The sequence below is a fragment of the Hirundo rustica genome, chromosome Z, assembly GCF_015227805.2.
Source record: "Hirundo rustica isolate bHirRus1 chromosome Z, bHirRus1.pri.v3, whole genome shotgun sequence".
Lineage (NCBI taxonomy): Eukaryota > Metazoa > Chordata > Aves > Passeriformes > Hirundinidae > Hirundo > Hirundo rustica.
The window spans coordinates 74,667,177-74,684,835 of NC_053488.1; the positions used below are offsets into that span (position 1 = coordinate 74,667,177).

Here is a 17,659-nt window from a genome sequence, read left to right on the forward strand (position 1 = left end):
TTCAAGGTGAATATTTTTGTATTTGGAGGCAGGAATAACATTCTTTCGCCTACTCCCCCTCAAAGTTTGGGCTTTCTTACTGGTAGTGACAACTTATAAATGCCGTAGGCTTGCTGTAAAGTTGTAGCAGTTAACAATTAAATAAACCTCTCAAATGTCAGTCTTTTTCAGTAATACAGCATATAATGAGCAGCAGTATTCCAAAATAGGTTAAGTTTGGAGAAGCTGAGAGGCTACATGGGCTGCCTTTTAAGTAGGGCAGCCATCATTATGGGTTTAATTTGTTTTTTAACAACTGTGACTAATGCACAATTACTTTGTGCTGTGCTTAACTGCTGTATTCATTACGACCCATGAGTAGACCATCAATATGAGCATCTCCAAATGCATTTACCTACTCAGCACAGTAATCCTAGAACCATAAAATTTGCAATCATCAATGGCTTTAAACAAAAACCTAGGATGTACTAATTACCTAGAAATGGCAGGTGATCATAATTTCTCCCAATTTCTTTACAGAACAGTTCTACATTAATGATTTTCAGCATGTCATCCTTTTTCCCCAGAAAAACAGTGGGTGGAAAATATGTGTCTAAGGCATCTGGTTTATTCACTGCATATTTAAAATGGTGGTTAGAATTTTAGAAAGACACGGCCTTAAAAAATAGTTATTGAGGACGGAAAATTGTTGATTTATAGGTCATTGCTGAAATGGGGAAACTGCAGAAGATTATGGTCATTGCTGCTGCAGTCCACTGAAATCTTTCAAGTATGGAAGATTGGGCAGGTGAAACAATAGAAAAGGCATTGTTTTCACTGGATCCAATTACAGGAAGGAACATGTAATTCATGACTGAAATGTAATTGGGAATTGATCAGACGATATAATAAGACACTTTGAGATCTGACATAGTTTATGCGCAAGACAGACTGCTACTAAATGGGAGACATTTAGAAAACAAAATTACTCACTTTTAAAGGAGAGTTTTTGTGCTCTTGTGTCTTTTTCTGATAAACTCAATAGCAGGTTTTTCAGAGCATTCTGCAAAGTTTAGTGCACAGTCTCAATAGTTTTTTGTGAGGGTGTTTCCAAAATGGTTCAAAGCAATAGAGGCATCCTGGCATGTTTTGCATAATTTTAACAAAGTTAATGAATTACACTGTGATTATAATACTCAATACAGGAACAAGCTTTGTATGGGGAAAGACTAGGAATAAATACATTTGTTTTGCTTGGCAGCAGTTGTGAATGCTGGTGTCCTTTAGCACAAAATATATACTCTCAAGAAGAGTACTGTTATTCTGCAATTTCCTTTGCTGCAAATATGGACCAGTATTCCATTCTAACAGGAGTGAAAGGCATTGTTTCAGCTGCTGGTTCATCACCTGACACTTGAAAGAAAGATATTTAAGTGGAAATAGGAGCATATACTTTCTGCACCTTGTCATTTAAGGGTGGGAGGGTAATAATATCCTATTGGAATGTACACTCCAGCCTCACAGGGTTATTTGTAAGAAATGCATCACTTTCCATTATGATCATCCTCATTTCAGCAGCACTTGTGCATTCAACACATGGTTTCTGGTTATGATGTTATGAGGGTGGAATGATTGCATCTATTCACCTTTCATTTGTGTGTTGATGTGGCATTTATATTAAGTAGGAGTAATTTTTTTTTCTGATTTTTTTTCTTGTGTCACCAGTGCACCTATTCCATTCTTCCATCGCTGTGCTCCTGTGAACATTTCCTGCTATGCCAAGTTTGCAGAGGCCCTGATCACCTTTGTCAGTGACAGTAGTGTCTTACACAGGCTGATTAGTGGAGTTATGACCAGCAAAGAGATTATAATGGGACTTTGCTTGTTATCACTAGGTAATTGTTTTTCTCATTACTAGCTATTTCTTAGTGTACTCCATTAGGAGGTTGTTAACACACTCTAATCACAATATGAGCAAAACACAAGTATAATAGCAACAATCCCTTAGAAAATTATTCAGAATGCTTTTTTAAAATTTTATTTGAGAACTGGGTAACTTACAAGTAATATACATATGCATTCCTGGTTTTGTTTCTCTTACACTGGTTGCAAGATAGAGGATGCATGGCTGTTAATTAGCCAACATTAGTTTTGAGAGTTAAGAGAGCATCTGCTTTTTTGTAATTTTAATTATAGTATTCCCATTTGTAGCAGTCATCTACCAACTCAAGTCCAAATAAACCATTTACGATTAAAAAGGTTGGGTTGGGAAATGTGCACAATAGCACACTCCTGTTGGATACAGGGGATTTTGTTTGTCTCATTCAACATACTTGCACAAAGATATGAGAACTTTAAGAGTGAAAACAAGAAAATTAGGTGCCCATTTGTTGCATTGTATGTTACTTCCTTCTTCCCCTTCCTTCAAAATTAAAAGCTTCGGGACTTTGAAAATCTCAGCCCAGCCTTTTCTGAAGAGCTGGACAGAGGTGCTGAATTGTTTCTATAGCTACGAGATGCCTCTAGCCTATAGAGTGACACTTTGCACTAGACTGAAAGGCTGTTCTAACAGTGTCATGTCATTTGAGGTAGAATGTTGTCCACTGATATAAATAGCTTTCCTAGTGAATCTGTTTTACTCATACAAAGTATAAAATCTAAAATCCTAAAATGGGATGATCAAGATATTAGCTATACGTATGAGCAATGTATTGTTTAGGAAGAAACACTGCAAAGCTTTGTCAGATATAGGGGTCCTTTGTTAACAGTTTGCTTCTGTGGTTAAAAAAAAGGGCGGGGGGAAGGAAGGGAAAAATAAAGGAAAAAAATAAGGGGATGCTAGATACCATTAATCCCCTTTAAACACACACAAAAGACTGCTGTGTGCATTTTCAACTGTAACTGGGAAGCTGTTTGCTTTTACATCTTGACAGCTTCAGTATTTGGTAATAATAGTAGAAAACTGTTCAGAATCTGAAACCTAGTGACTGATTCGCAGTGCTACTGTTCAGTTAGAGTCAGAAGTTAGTACAGAATTTACACAGTTAATTTAAAAAATAGTTTTCATAATTTCATAGTGAAACAGAAATTATTTATTTTAAAACAGTGGGTTAGACTGTGATTCAAAAATCCAGGTTCCAGTGGCTTGCATGTAACTGCTGAACACAAACATGTATGTGTTAAAGTATGAGTATGTACTTCAACACACCATTCACTTAGCCGTAGCTGGCTGTATAGGTTTTTACTTCTGACTGGAATGACATTTTGGAATACACAGATATCATATTAACTGCACTTGTTTGACATGTGTATTTGAGTGCAGACTCTGTTCTGGTCCTCAGGAGGTGTGCTCATGTTACCAGATTCAAAGTACTGTCATGTCTTGCTCTCTGTTTGGTCATTGTCTAAGTACATGTCTGTCTGTATGCAAGCATTATGTCTTGTGTTTAATGTATCATGTAAATATGTTTATGCTTTTTTTGTTTTAATCAACATTACCAAAGCAGAAGTTGTGGAGGTGTCTGATTTTCTTAACTACCTATTCAGTGAATTTGTAAGCTTCAGAAAAGAAATCTGTGTGTAAAAATTCTGTTGGAAGGCAGTTATTTTGGTGCAGTGGAAAAATTAGGAAGGCTATATCTTCTTGAAGTAATTAGTCTGCTTATTTTGTCTTCTTTTGCAGTGTTGTCCATGATTTTGATGGTTATAATAAGGTACATTTCAAGAGTACTTGTCTGGATTTTAACAATTCTTGTCATTCTGGGATCACTTGGTAAGTCTTGTTTGTCTCCCAGTTTGAGTGCCCAGTTCTAATCCTTGTGCTCCATGTCCTCAGACCAGCTACATCCCACACAGATCTTGGATCATGTATTTCTCTTCAGCCTTTTTTTGAGTCCCTTTCAAGATGCACGTCAAAAATGCCTCCTTAGTAACTGTAGATCCCTCTCAGAGAGTACACTGCTCCTTGAATATTTGCACACCCTGCTTGGCAGGCAGTCTTCCTGTCAGCCTAGCTCACTAGAGCCCACAGGTGTCAGTGCAGGAGATTCCTTGCAGCATTTGTAGCACAACCCTAAATGTTGCCTACTTAACCTGTCTTCCAAACATGTCAGCAAGGCAGCTACTTCTGGGTGTGTCTGATGGCACTCTGACGCAGCAGCTGGTGCCTGAAGAGATCAAAGGGCAACTATTGCTTATGCAGCTAAATATATTTACAACTCTGATGTGTTCTTCAGCCCTTCAGTTCTTTGAGTAGCTCTTTAAGACCTGTTCTTGAAGAGAGGAAGTAAAGGTGCTTGTCTAGCAATTCTAATAAAACCCTTTTATTTCCATATGATTCAGGAAGGCCTGCATGTGTGAAATGTGTGAAATGCAACCAGCCATGCTATCTTGGAAATCACCAAAGGTTGTCTCTTACAAAATAATGTAGCTTGTGTGAAAATAGGCTTATTTTGTCACATTAGCTTTTATATCCATAAAACTAAGGTTTTCTACACTTATTACTGAGTAGCTAAGCCAAATGTCTTGGCAGATGGCTGTAGGCAAGGAAAAAAATACAATAATCATATTACGAAGCACTAGTGATTTAATTCTTGCAATTCATGACTGCAGTGGATGGGAAAAACCAGCAGACCATCTATTTTTTTTCAGGATCAATTTGATTTTCTGATTAGTGACCTCACAATCTATGACCAGGGAAAAGGAAAAATACAGAATTAGAGTATTTTTCATTTATATTCTTTTTAGAAGCTGAGCAACCATGTTGAGTGATAATGACTTATTTTACCGGCATCTGTTACTGTGTTCTGTGTTCTAAAAAGTTTCATTCATTCCATGGCTTGAATAAAAACCTGTCTTTTATGACACATACTGCTTATTCTGTCGTGATTGTTTAGGAGATGTCAGAAGAGAGTCTTCATTTTAGACCTGAACAGAGTATGTTCATCAAAAACATGCGATCACAGAATCAGAGAATGGGTAAGGTTGGAAGGGACCACAGAGGCTCCTCTGGTCCAACCTCCCTACCAAGCTTATGCATTTGATTCAGAAATACCAGCAGAACAGAGAAAGACACTTAAAAGAGAAAAAAATGTACAGGAATGAGAGGTTATCACCCTGAGGGAGACCTGTGTTCAAAAAAAGTTCTGCCTTGGAAAGGCAGCTAGAATAGAAGAATGTTTTTCTGGCCATAAGGGTAGGATTAACATAACAAGGGTAAGCTAGTACCTCACATTTATATTTGCCTCCTGTGCTTTTTACTAATGTTTTTTCCAGTGTCCAAGACATTGTCTGAAGCAAGTTTAGCTACATATCATTAAGCTGCTGTTTCCAGCATCAGGCTGATGCTTGCTTTGATTACTGCTCCCAGGAATGGTAGATTCCTTGTTTTGTTACTATTTCACTTCTTAATCCAAAGGTCTGTCTCTGTTCCCCCTCCTAAATTCCTACTCCCTGCATTACTATACACACATTTACATTCAAACATACAGCCTACCACAGAATTATTTATTCTTCCTTTTGTTCTTTTATTACCTGTCTAGTGGGAGCTGTGCTGTTTATTTCTATGGTTCGCCATGAAGTAGTCCTTCAAAGCAGTTTAATTTCTAAACACAGAGTCAAGATTCTGCAAGCCTCTTAAGTGGTCGTAGTATGGTGAGACTGTGAGAAGAGTATATACACTTGAGAAGAGGGCAACAAAGGAGAACTAGATGCTTCTCCCTCCTCCCAAGTTCCTGTTGGGTTGAGCATCAGTGCTCTTGAGTATTCAGTACCAGACTAGATTTAAAAGGAAAGAACTGTTTTATTCCTCTGGGCCTAGGCAGTATGTATCACACAAAAGATGGATTGTCCATTTATCCTTTTTGTTTTCTTACTAAAACATAGGTGGTACCGGAGTCCTGTGGTGGCTCTATGCTAAGCAACGAATATCTGCTGCTGCTCTTGAGACCCAAGTAGCCAAAGACAATCTTCAAGCTCTCTTGATCTATGCCATTGCAGCTACAGTCTTCACGGTATGCTCTGCTAATGATTATATTATTTTCTTGTTCTTGTTTTCCTGTTGGTCTCTTATTTTTTTATTCAGGTGAAAGCATTGTATTGTACACATTTTGGAACAGTTTACTTCTGCCACAATTTCCATTGAAGTGATTTTCTTTCATTATGTTATTTGTTTTAACTTTCAGGAATTGTTCTCTAACACCTAATTATGAGTCAGAGGAGAATTTCTAGGAACTGTTCTCTAAATATCTGATTTTGAGTCAGGAGAGATTTTCTAACCCTGCAGCTACTTTCATCTACTCTAAAATGTCCACAGGGACTTCCAAGAATAGGTACGATATTGGACTGCCAAGCCAAAGAGATTTTTCTTAGGTTCTCAGTTCAGAGGTACTTAGTAATTTCAGTGTATTTAAATGTTCTTAGCCTGCTTCTGAAAGAAGTTGTTATCAAATCATTGTGAACTGAAATACTAACACCAGATTAACGAATTTATCTTGTTTGGGCCTTGCTGTTCATTTCAGAGTCACTGAATTTACTACCCAAAACTGACAATGTTTGACTAACTTCACAGGAATTGTAGACTCCCCTCTTCTGTTCTTCTTGTTGCTTCACATCCTAATCCAAAAGTTCCTCTCCATTCCCTTGCCTAGATTCTTACTCACTATGTTATTATAGGCATATATACATGCATTATTATAAGACCACCATGCCATGGTTAGATACAGATTTTTAATTACCTTTCTTAAAGGTAATTTAAGGGTAAAACTTGCTGATTTCACTGCTTTGTAAAACATAATTGAGGATAGAACCTGGGTCTTATCTCATCAGCTTAAGATTGATGATTCCAAATACATAGTTGCTAGAATGGAATTCCCCTGAAATATAATTTGGAAAATAACTTATCAGAAGAAGAAGCTGATAGAGGTTTTACATTTTGATTTTGTAATCTTATAGATAGAGTATGTGTTAATTTAGTGTGTTTGAATATCCTAGCTATGCAAAAGAGTATCTTGATTCTGTTTCAGTACTCTAAAAAGTGATTTGGAAACTTCTCCCTCTAGGTTATCTTGTTCTTGATCATGTTAATTATGCGCAAAAGAGTAGCTCTCACCATTGCCTTGTTCCACGTGGCTGGCAAGGTCTTCATTCACCTGCCGCTGTTAGTCTTCCAGCCGTTCTGGACATTCTTTGTGCTTATCCTCTTCTGGACATACTGGATCACAGTCCTGCTTTTTCTTGGTACTACAGGTAAGCAGTCACTTACTTTAAATTAATTTCACTTCATTTTTGTATGATTTCCAAACAGAGCGGACTAAAAACCCTGTGGGAATCTCAAAGAAAAAAGCCCACTTGTGCTTCCATTCCTGTCTGTATCACTGACTTCAGAACACTTGTTTGAAAAAGGTTATTGTGCATTTGACTCTCCGTTCCCAGCATGGTGCTTTCTGTGTTAGGCTGGCTTTTTGATTTGATGCAAGTTGGCTTGCTGTAAACCTTGAGACTCTGTTTTGCAAGTTTTGAAATATCCTCTAATTTTACACACACAAGTTAAAGACAACGTAATCTTGGAGTCACCAAGTATTGTAGATAGTACTCACACAGATGAGTACACAGTAAGGGAAGGGCCCTTGCACACAATTACTGTCTCCCTCAATGTAAATATTGTGATTTTAGTGTTCAATTGTTCGTAACTTGGGTATCCAGTATTATTCCAGGATCATTAGGGGGATTTTTCTGCTGTTTGTACACTGTATTCTGAGAGCAGCCAGTGTACTCCTAATTCCTGCCTGCTCTTCAGTACATAGAAGGTGAAAGCTTTGTATGCAGGGTCTCACAAGAGCTTCTAGAGTGAGCTTCTAGAGTTAATCAGTCCTATAGGTCTAAATCTTACTTACTGCAGCAAAAAAAAACCAACCCACAGCAGATGCTTTTTAAAAAGTCTGTTATTTTGCAGTACATTGTTGGCAACAGAGACTGTAATCCATTATTACGTCTTAAAATTTTGAAATGTCTTGTTTGCTACTGGTCCAAAAGTAGCAGTGTTTCAAGTCACAAAGCTATTTCACAGTAATACAAGATAAATATTTTTCTTGAGTTCTTAGCAAGGGTTGCAGGCAATAGAATTCATGTGTTCTTGTTCTCATTATTGATGGAATTTTTAGTTTTCATTGCATGCTGTGCTATGTGAAGAAAGTGGTCACCACTGAAAGTCTCAGTCCTGTGCTTCACTTTCTGAGTCAGACCACTGCACAGGCACTAAATTTTTAGCAGAATGTAGTCTGATTTTATAGATAACTGCTCTACCTTTCTTACGAGCAGTCTTCCTAAATGTGGCATTTGAAACTATGAGTAGAAGCTAGAAGGGTTTCTGCTGTAAACTGGTTATGAACTGCTAATACCATATGCTTCCTTCACTATGAGTTGACGTAAGTATCGTTTTCTTTTTTACCCTCATTTATTTCTAGGTAGTCCCATCCCAAATGAAGAAGGATTTGTTGAATTTCGGATGGCAGGTCCTTTGAAATACATGTGGTGGTACCACTTAGTGGGACTCATCTGGATCAGCGAGTTTATCCTAGCCTGTCAGCAGATGACAGTAGCAGGGGCTGTTGTGACATACTATTTTACAAGGTAACTTGGATAGCTCTATCATAAGTAGCCTTCACATTGACTTAGCAGAAATAATAAGCAACACAGTTTCTGGGGAGAATATTTCTGTCCATTTTGAAAGCTGGGAAACAGTTAAATTGCCTTGACTTTTTTTAAATCATGTGAAGTCCTGAACTACCTGTTTTGACATTTATACACAGTGTTCTTGACATATAAGACTTGAAGTCTTATTTGCCTTGTAACCTGTGCACATTCTACAGACATGGGTGGTCGTTTACAAAGTAGGATGTGCCTGGAAGGTCATCTCTTTTGCTAATAATTAATGCTGGTAAGACCTGTAGAGGTTAAAAAAATTAGTGAAAGCATTGATTATTATTCTAATTGCAAAACAGTGTCCTTTAAATTATTTACAGGGCTTCACTAATATTAATTTTTCTTTCACAGGATTACTTAAGATCTTATTAGATTCATCATTTACATATAGATTCTGACAAGATCATAAAAATTCATGTAAAATTTAAGCTCCATATTTCATTGCTGTATTTGTGAGCTAAATTGTATATCAGTTTTTTGAAAAATGTATGCAGTTTTTCAAGTGCATGATTCAGATCACAAATTTTAATTGGTTTGTCTTTTTAATTGAGGCTGTTACCTGAACTATATTTCACTCCTTTTCTTCCCTTCTCTTTAAAACAATATCAAAAGCAAGGAATCAATTTACTGTGCTGCCAGAAATTTTGTTACTTTATTAATAATGAAGTTCTCCAGTACAACAGTGAAAAACATCTACAGAGTTATTACAAGATGTTACAGGGATGTAATCTTGTGAATAATTAAACTAGATTGGGTATGGAATGAGGAAAATACAAAAGAAAGAGAATAACTCTGCACTGAAATACATTGCTTAGTAATGTGTATGCTTCATCTGTAAGTTTATGTATTTCCTGTCAACTGAGGTATCCATACCCTGTAATTCTGTAACAGCAATTTTATTTTAGTAATTTTACTAATTAACTAATTAACTAATCAGTTAATTAGTAAAATTTACTAATTAATTTTACTAATTAACTAATTAACTAATTAACTAATTTTAAGTTAGTAAATACTCATTGCTCTCTACTGTTATCTTCTTTTTGCATTTTAAGGTATAATCATAATCTAAAAAGTGACTTGTAAAAATGGAAAAGGCATTAATTTGCACTTACCCATTATTTTGCATATGAGCAGCTTTCCAAATCAAATGAGATGAGGTTATCCATGGAGAAATGTTTCACACATGTTCACTGCTCATTCACCTTAGCCAGATGGATTCCTTTCAATTCAGGCAATAACAGGCCTCAAAGTGTTTTGCATTACAGACTTTGCCCTGAAAATAAGGAATTGTTTGGATGGCCTGGGCATAAGACTCAAGCAATTTATGTGATTATGCCTTACAGGGAGTAAAATTTGTCTTCTAAAAGCTAATTGGAAGAAAATACACAGGGTAAACCTATTTTAATCATTAACATCTCAGGATTACATTATGCAGATATTAGTTTCATGGAATGAAGAATCTACTTTTGTTGTCTTCTCTGAATGAAATTCTCATCTCTCCCAAGCTGGGGAGATCCTTTATTTTTTTGAATCTTAGCACATGTTTCTTAATGTGCTTATTTTCACGCTCTTATTTCTAATAAAGAAGAAGAGGCATTCCTTAAATGTTTAATTAGTGCTGTTCTTTGAGAGAGATGTGTGAGTTTTTTGGTAGAAAAGAAAAATGGCTTGACACCATGAACCTGAGTATTTATCTGATAATTAAAAATATTATAGCTACATTGCATTAAATGTCTTGTTTTAAGGTTCAAACCTTGGTACCTTGAGAATATAATAGCTAAATCAGAAATCCAAAAAATCTGAGCAAAGAGTTGACTGGATCAATTAGTAATATCCTCTCCAAAGTCTACACAAAGATATCCAAAAGAACAAGAGAGGAGAAGGCAAGTTTTTCAGTAGTCTGACTGAAAAAGTATTAGCAGTTTCCTACTGTTTTGGAAGGTTTTGAATTGCACACCATCTGATGCAACTGTATGGGAGTTGCCAGTTGTGAATAGTGGTAGTACAGCGAACTGCTAGTAAGACTACCTGTCACCAATGAGTTTTTTTCAGTTGCTCAGAGAATCACTGGCCAAGATATTGGCAAAAACAGGTTAATACAGAAGTTAAAGTGTGACAGGGTTCATTGACAAGATTCACTCTACTACTTAGTAGACGATTAAAGCACACTTTGAAAAGGAAAAGTAGAACCAAAATCAAGTAATTTAAAACTAAATATAAAATTACTCATATGGAAGCTGGGGGTTGGAAAACGTTAAGGATGAGAAAGGATAAGAATATAAAGGATTGAAGGAGACCCTCTCAATGAATCACAAGGTTAAGAGTGGGCCCTCTTGCCACTCTTAGCCCCACATTTGGCCAACAGTTTAGGCCTAGAGTTAAACAGCACTTAAACTTAGTATCACTTAGTCAATAGCGTAATTTAATGAATTTTACAAAAGAGACTATGAGCACAATAGTAACTCAGTAACTTAGACCTAACTTAACAATCTAATGTTCATAGTATATTTGCTGTAGCACATTCACTCTCGTGTGTAGGTACAAGGTATAGACCCATAAAAATTCCTCTCAAGTTCAGTGGAGTGCCTCTGCACCTCCTCAGCAGGTGAAAGGTTGAGGCTTGAGGACTGGGGTGACAGCCCAGGCTCTGTCAGCAGCATTTGATGCTGGTCCTCTGAGTATCACAAACTTGAGCGTTCAGTGGCTCAGAGAGGTTCCTCTCAAAGGGAGGTGCTGGTCATAGCCCACTGTGGTCTAGGAGTTTATGGGGTTGTGAGAGAATTTGCTTTAGTCATAGTAATTTTCCATCCTGTCCACAATTCAGGTCTGTAACTTTCTTTGAAAGTTCAATAACAGAAATGTTGTTCTACCTAGGTTGATATTTGGGCACAAAAAATAAGTTTACAAGGCTGTTTATTAAAAACAGGAGCTTATTAGGCAGGACAAGTTCCTGGGAACAGACCATGTTTCTGGTAAGTTTGAGGAGCTGAGCCCAGGTGCTCTGTGTCAGGACAAGGGTCTAACAAACATTTCTGAGATCATAGTGCAGCCCAAGGTGGGAAGGGGCAAAAGGGATGTACCACCACACTACGTGTATGTGTTACAAATCGATTCAAACACAGAAGAGCAAACAAAACTAAATCTCCATTAATAAAACAGATCGAACCCAGAAAGGTTCAAAATATTGATTAAAACCAAAGGACGTTAGACGTTGGTGCCAAAAAACCTGTTGATATATTTCAATTCATAGTAAAAGTGGGAAATGGAAAGAAAGAGAAAAGAAAGATGTAGAAAAAGAGGAGGGAGGGGAGCATGGAGAGGAATGGGGGTTAGGTAGATACATACCATCCTTCCAAGGATCCCAACGATATCTCGTGGCTTCCCTCTGTCTGGTCTTGTGGTGAGGGTCCCCTGCAACACAAAAAGTGTAGAATCCAATGGATTAATACACATTTGGGCCAGGTGGGAATGTCTAGAGAGAGCAAGTTGGACACTGTCCCTTGCAACACTGGATCTGTTGCATCACATTGCAGTGCTCCGGTACAGGATCTGTGGTCTCCTTGTAGGGGGAACTTTTGATGGGCCATGACACCCCCTCTACTGTCATTCACATGGATTTGCTGTAGATGCAGCTTTCCTGGGTGAAGAGATGACTGCAGCTGTGCAGATCTGCAAAGCAGAATATTGGCATTCACTGCCTCTCACCAGGGGCTTTTTCACCACACATCCAAAACCTCTCCTTCCCACACCCACACTTTGGTGTGAGGTTGGTTGTGAGCCTGGAGCTGATAGCGCTGGGGTCTCCATCCCAGAGGTGTGAGGCTTAACCCCCCTGTGGATGCATTCTTTTCTCCCAGCCCATGACTGAGTCACTTTATCTCCATTAACTTGCAGTCCGGGACCTCAGTCAGGAGGCTTATTCAGGGTGTGGTGGTCTTCCCTGCAGTTTTTGTTACAAAGTTTTGCTATAAAAGCAAAAGTCCTTCAGAAAAATGCTTAAGCCACGAACTATAACATTTCAGTCTCTGACAGTATGACTGCTTCCTTATCCTAGTCCTGCATTAGGGACAAGGCTGTGAGTTAGATTATCAGGGTAGAGTGAACAATGTATCCTGAAAGCTAGTATAAGGATAATATATTCCTTTTGCACGTTATTTTATTGAGATTTTGTAGCACTTCAAGATGATCTCACATAAATACTGATCATTCTACTTCATTTTTTTCTCTTTTCAATAGGGAGAAAAGAAATCTGCCATTCACTCCTATTCTGGCATCTGTTAATCGCCTTGTTTGTTACCACCTAGGAACAGTAGCAAAGGGGTCTTTCATTATCACTCTAGTGAAGATACCACGGATGATTCTTATGTATATTCACACACAACTCAAAGGAAAGGTGAGAGAAATGGATTCCATTTTCGTACCAAAACTCAAGGCCTGATATGTTCGCCTGTTTATTTAGTCAATGTGAGAGGCTGGAAGTTTTGTTTTAGAATAGATCAGCATTAAGAAGAAATTCTTCAGTATGAGGATGGTGAGGCACTAGAACAGGTTACTCAGAGAAGTTGTGGATGCCCCATCGCTGGAAGTGTTCTGGGTTGTGTTGGATGAAGTTTTGAGCAACCTGGTCTAGTGAAAGGTGTCCCTGCTTGTGGTGTTGGGAGTTCCAACCCAAATCATCCTATTGTTCTATGAATATTTAGACTTTACAGGACCATGGGACTTATACAGATTGCTTAAGTTAGCAGGCTGAATATCAGTTACTGAAACACAAGGGAATATTGTTTTCATAAAAGCTCTTTGTTTTCCCACATTCTGTGCTTTTCTAGGAAAATGCTTGTGCTCGCTGTATGCTTAAAGCCTGCATTTGCTGCCTTTGGTGTCTAGAAAAGTGCCTGACATATTTAAACCAGGTAAGATTTCCATAATTAAGTTTTATGTAAGGGCTGATATTACTATATATATTCCCAGAGTGCAATCTGATGCTGACACATAATGTATTAGAGTTTGTAACTCAACTTGAATGACAGTACTTCAGTCTTGTCTCCATTACTGAAATTACACTGCAAATCACTACAGTGACCTTTGGAATATAAACAAGAACTAAAAAAGCCCATATTCATCTTTGTGAACATGGTTTCTCAACATTATGACAATATGTTTAGTGATGGGAGACATTCCCCCTTATGTCTACTCAGTCAAGCTGTGTCTTGAGTTTCAAAATATTTTTGCTAATGAAAAGAGAATTAAGCTTTCCTATGTGTAATATTTAAGGTTCTCACAGTGTCAGAACTATATAAAACATCAAATTGTGTTTATTATCTTCAAAGGGGGTTTATGGGCCATAAATATCACATAAATGAATAAATATCAGATACATAAATATCTTGGACATAATATCTCTTTCACTGTTAAGTTTTTTTGCTTGTGGAAATGAAGAAATTCTTGTGCCCCAATGTAATCCTTGAAAATTGTCCCCACTAGCATGGAATGTGGTCTAGTTAAGTATTTAGAAATTATCTTGGTTGACTTGTATGACACTCAGATTCTTTTATATTTCCAGATTTTTTTTTTGAACTCTTTAATTTCTGTAGCTATGCTACTGTTCACCTCCTCCTGTAGAGAAATTGCAAATTCTGTTTAATGAGTTTTTTTGAACAAACTTGATAATGCATAAATTAAGAGCAAGAGAGGAGAAGAATAGCAATTCTTCACCTCATATAATCTTCTGTCAGCTGGTTCATACTGCTTGATTCAACAACTCTCAAGGGAATTTTTGTTCATTAAAATCATATGATGAATTTGTCTTACTTAGAGGCTGTATCTTCCCCCTAACCGTCCCCACCCTCCATCTGAAGTACCTGATCATTCTATGAATAAATCTTCAATCTCCTTTTCTCAGAATGCGTATACAGCCACAGCTATCAACAGCACCAATTTCTGCACCTCAGCAAAGGATGCCTTTGTTATCCTAGTGGAAAATGCTTTGCGAGTGGCTGCCATAAACACAGTTGGGGATTTTATGCTGTTTCTAGGAAAGGTATGTCTGCTGCATACAGCTGTTACAGACCTATGTAGAAGCAATCTTTCTTTAGCAATAGCTTGAACCCTAATTCAAAATGCCTTAAAAATCCTGTTTCTTAGTGTGCATTTTATTGCATCTAGCCACATCATATTAGGAAGGGACCATCCAGAATAGGGAGCATAAACAGATGATTCACTTAAATTTAGTAAAAGTGACTAGAGAGGAATAGCTGAAGTTTATGATGCTTTATGCGTTATGTTTTTAGGGAGTCAAGAGAAAAGTGATTAGAAAGTCTAAGATTTTGATTCTGTAGTTAAGACATAAAATTGCAAGTAAAGGAAGCTTATAATTTAATTTCTGTTCAGTATGGGCTCTTTAGGTTTATGTTGAAAATTCAACACATTATTAATCACCATCTATGACAAAATAAGACTGGAGGAGTACAGAAGCCTACTATGAGGAACTGCCTGCTTAAGCAACTAAGTTCTACTCTGAGAATTAAAAGGAGACTAGAATAATTTCTGCCATCAGTCAGCCTTTTGGGTTTCCTAATGGAGATATACTATACGGAAACATAATCCAATGAATTATTTCTACCTTTTGAAGTGCCGTAATTTACTGAAACAATTAATACCAATCTGCTTAAATCACCTGAGCCTAAGTACCTGGACACTGGTTGGACTGATCTGTATTCCTTATTGCATTCCTCTACTTCTCTGAAATCAGAGTACAGCGGCCTGAACTTTGAATCCAGTAATTGAGTAAGATGTGAGAAGGAATAAACACATAAGGGAGATATAGTTGCTTGGGAGAGCCTGATATTACATAACGAAGTTTTACTGAAGAATCTGAAAAGTGTTAGGAAACACCCCCTGAAAAGATGTCTCAAATTAGTAGAAAAACGTTTAGGTGACAGAAATGTTCAGATGAACAATGCATATAAAAATTTGTATCAGCTAAAATAATGCTACACTATCAGCGTCTCCTCTACCAGTTTAACGTGCTGTTTTCGTAAAAGCTGACCTATTTTATGTTTGGTTGCAGTTCATAATAATACATTCAGAAATGTTCCAAAAGTTAAGTGCCAATACCAATTTAGTCGTTTTGGTTTTGCAAAAACCAGACTGGTACCCAGTGGAATATCTTTTAGGGCCTTACAGATAGGATAATTCTGTAGAGACTGTTACATGAAGTGCCTCATGTGAATTCTGATCTACTTTCTCCTGTATGGAGAGGAAATAGATATTAAACGCTTGGAAGTTGATTACACTACCAAAATTAAAAACGTACCATTCTCCTAATACCTAACTTCTCCCTTCAACCCAAACAAAAAAACTGAACTGCGTATTAGTTGATGCATTGCATCTGGGTGTGGAGTTTATATAACTGACAGGATAAAGTTTTCTTTTACAGGAATGTTGTATAACACTAGAATGATGACAGCTGAATATTAAAGTAATTTTCTCTGAAAAATACTCTTTGTGCTGAAGGATGTGTAACAATTGAGTTGAACCTACTGAAAAATGAATCAAATGTCATTTATCCTCAGGGATGTGGGGAATCCAGGAGGTAAAGATCTTGTTACCTACCATCGGTAACCTCTAGCTCTAAGCCTGCCAGACTAAGAAGCATTTGCCTTAAAACAGACAAACCAAAATATATCAAAAGGCTTCTGTCATTAGAGTTGTCTACCATTTTCTTCTTCAGGTCCTGATTGTCTGCAGCACAGGTTTGGCTGGCATTATGTTGCTGAATTACCAACGAGATTACACCATCTGGGTGCTTCCACTCATCATTGTCTGCCTCTTTGCATTCCTGGTTGCTCACTGCTTCCTTTCTATTTATGAAATGGTTGTTGATGTCCTTTTCTTATGTTTTGCCGTCGATACAAAATACAATGATGGGAGCCCTGGCAGGGAATTCTACATGGATAAAGTTCTCATGGTACGTTTCCCCTTACTCTCAGAGTCCAAGGATCTGGTTCCATAAAATAGGTATTTTGACAATGGAATGAATGCACTGAGTTCAATATGGGGGGGGGGGTGGGGGGGTGGTGTTGTTTGTTTGGATTTTTTTTACATTGCCATCTTGTTTGTGGCTTGATCAGGAAACAGTGTCATCTGATAAGCATCAAATAAGTAATGATGCTTCCTTCCCACGGTATTGGCTTCTATTTGCTAGCTGTTAAACGAGCAGTGATCCTGCAGAATCATACTCTTGGATATCATGTCTTGTAAATAGAAAAGCAAAACAAGGGGAGAAAAGTTGATTTTTTTACTTTTCCCAAGAAGGACCTGTCTTCAGATATGAGAGAGAAGAAATATCAGAGTATTGTACCTTATGCATAGATAGTGACCACAGTGGAGTTTTTATGTAGACGTCAACCAGAATTTGACTCTGTCACACATAGAAATATCAGGCTTTATGTTCTGTCCTGGAGCCTTCATACTTTGTCAAGTCCTTTTGTAATGCCACTTAATTTTGTCCATTTTTATTCCATGTTATTCTCTGTTCACTATAACTAGAAAACAAGACATAAAAATTCTGCTTCTCAAGTCCCTCAGTTTGTTGTTGTGTAGGAAATTTCATGACTGTTTTTAAGTGGCAGGTGTAGAATATGTCTCTGTAAAATGTACCCTCATGTGTAGAGAAAGATTCTCCTGACTTCTTAGCATATTTTTTTTAATTATTATTGTGGGAAATCCATGCCAAGAATTGAGTGCTAATTTTTTTTGTAAATCCCTATGGAATCTGGAGTATATAATAAATAAATCAGCTGCTGATTTGTTGCTTTTTAACAGAGTAAGAGTGAAATGCAGCAAGTTCTCTCAGAAGAAAGCATTGATAAATTGTAAAAGCATTGTGAGTTTCTTTAGTTGGCAGTCAGTATCACAAAATCCCAGCAGCTAAAGTTTACTGATGTTTTCTGCAGAATTCTTTCTTTAAGAGAAAATTTTA

The 17,659-nt window shown here is 37.3% G+C and overlaps 1 protein-coding gene across 4 annotated transcripts in view; it reads left to right on the forward strand.

The window, feature by feature from the left end:
• Positions 1-17,659, forward strand: part of SLC44A1 (solute carrier family 44 member 1) — an 82,975-nt gene that overhangs the window by 44,133 nt on the left and 21,183 nt on the right. For all 4 annotated transcript variants that reach the window (XM_040089873.2, XM_040089869.2, XM_040089870.2 and 1 more), the window contains exons 6-14: positions 1,705-1,874; positions 3,662-3,751; positions 5,863-5,990; positions 7,038-7,224; positions 8,442-8,607; positions 12,916-13,072; positions 13,506-13,589; positions 14,579-14,716; positions 16,409-16,645. In XM_040089873.2, coding sequence (XP_039945807.1) covers positions 1,705-1,874; positions 3,662-3,751; positions 5,863-5,990; positions 7,038-7,224; positions 8,442-8,607; positions 12,916-13,072; positions 13,506-13,589; positions 14,579-14,716; positions 16,409-16,645 — 1,357 coding nt within the window. The remainder of the gene's footprint in view (positions 1-1,704; positions 1,875-3,661; positions 3,752-5,862; positions 5,991-7,037; positions 7,225-8,441; positions 8,608-12,915; positions 13,073-13,505; positions 13,590-14,578; positions 14,717-16,408; positions 16,646-17,659) is intronic.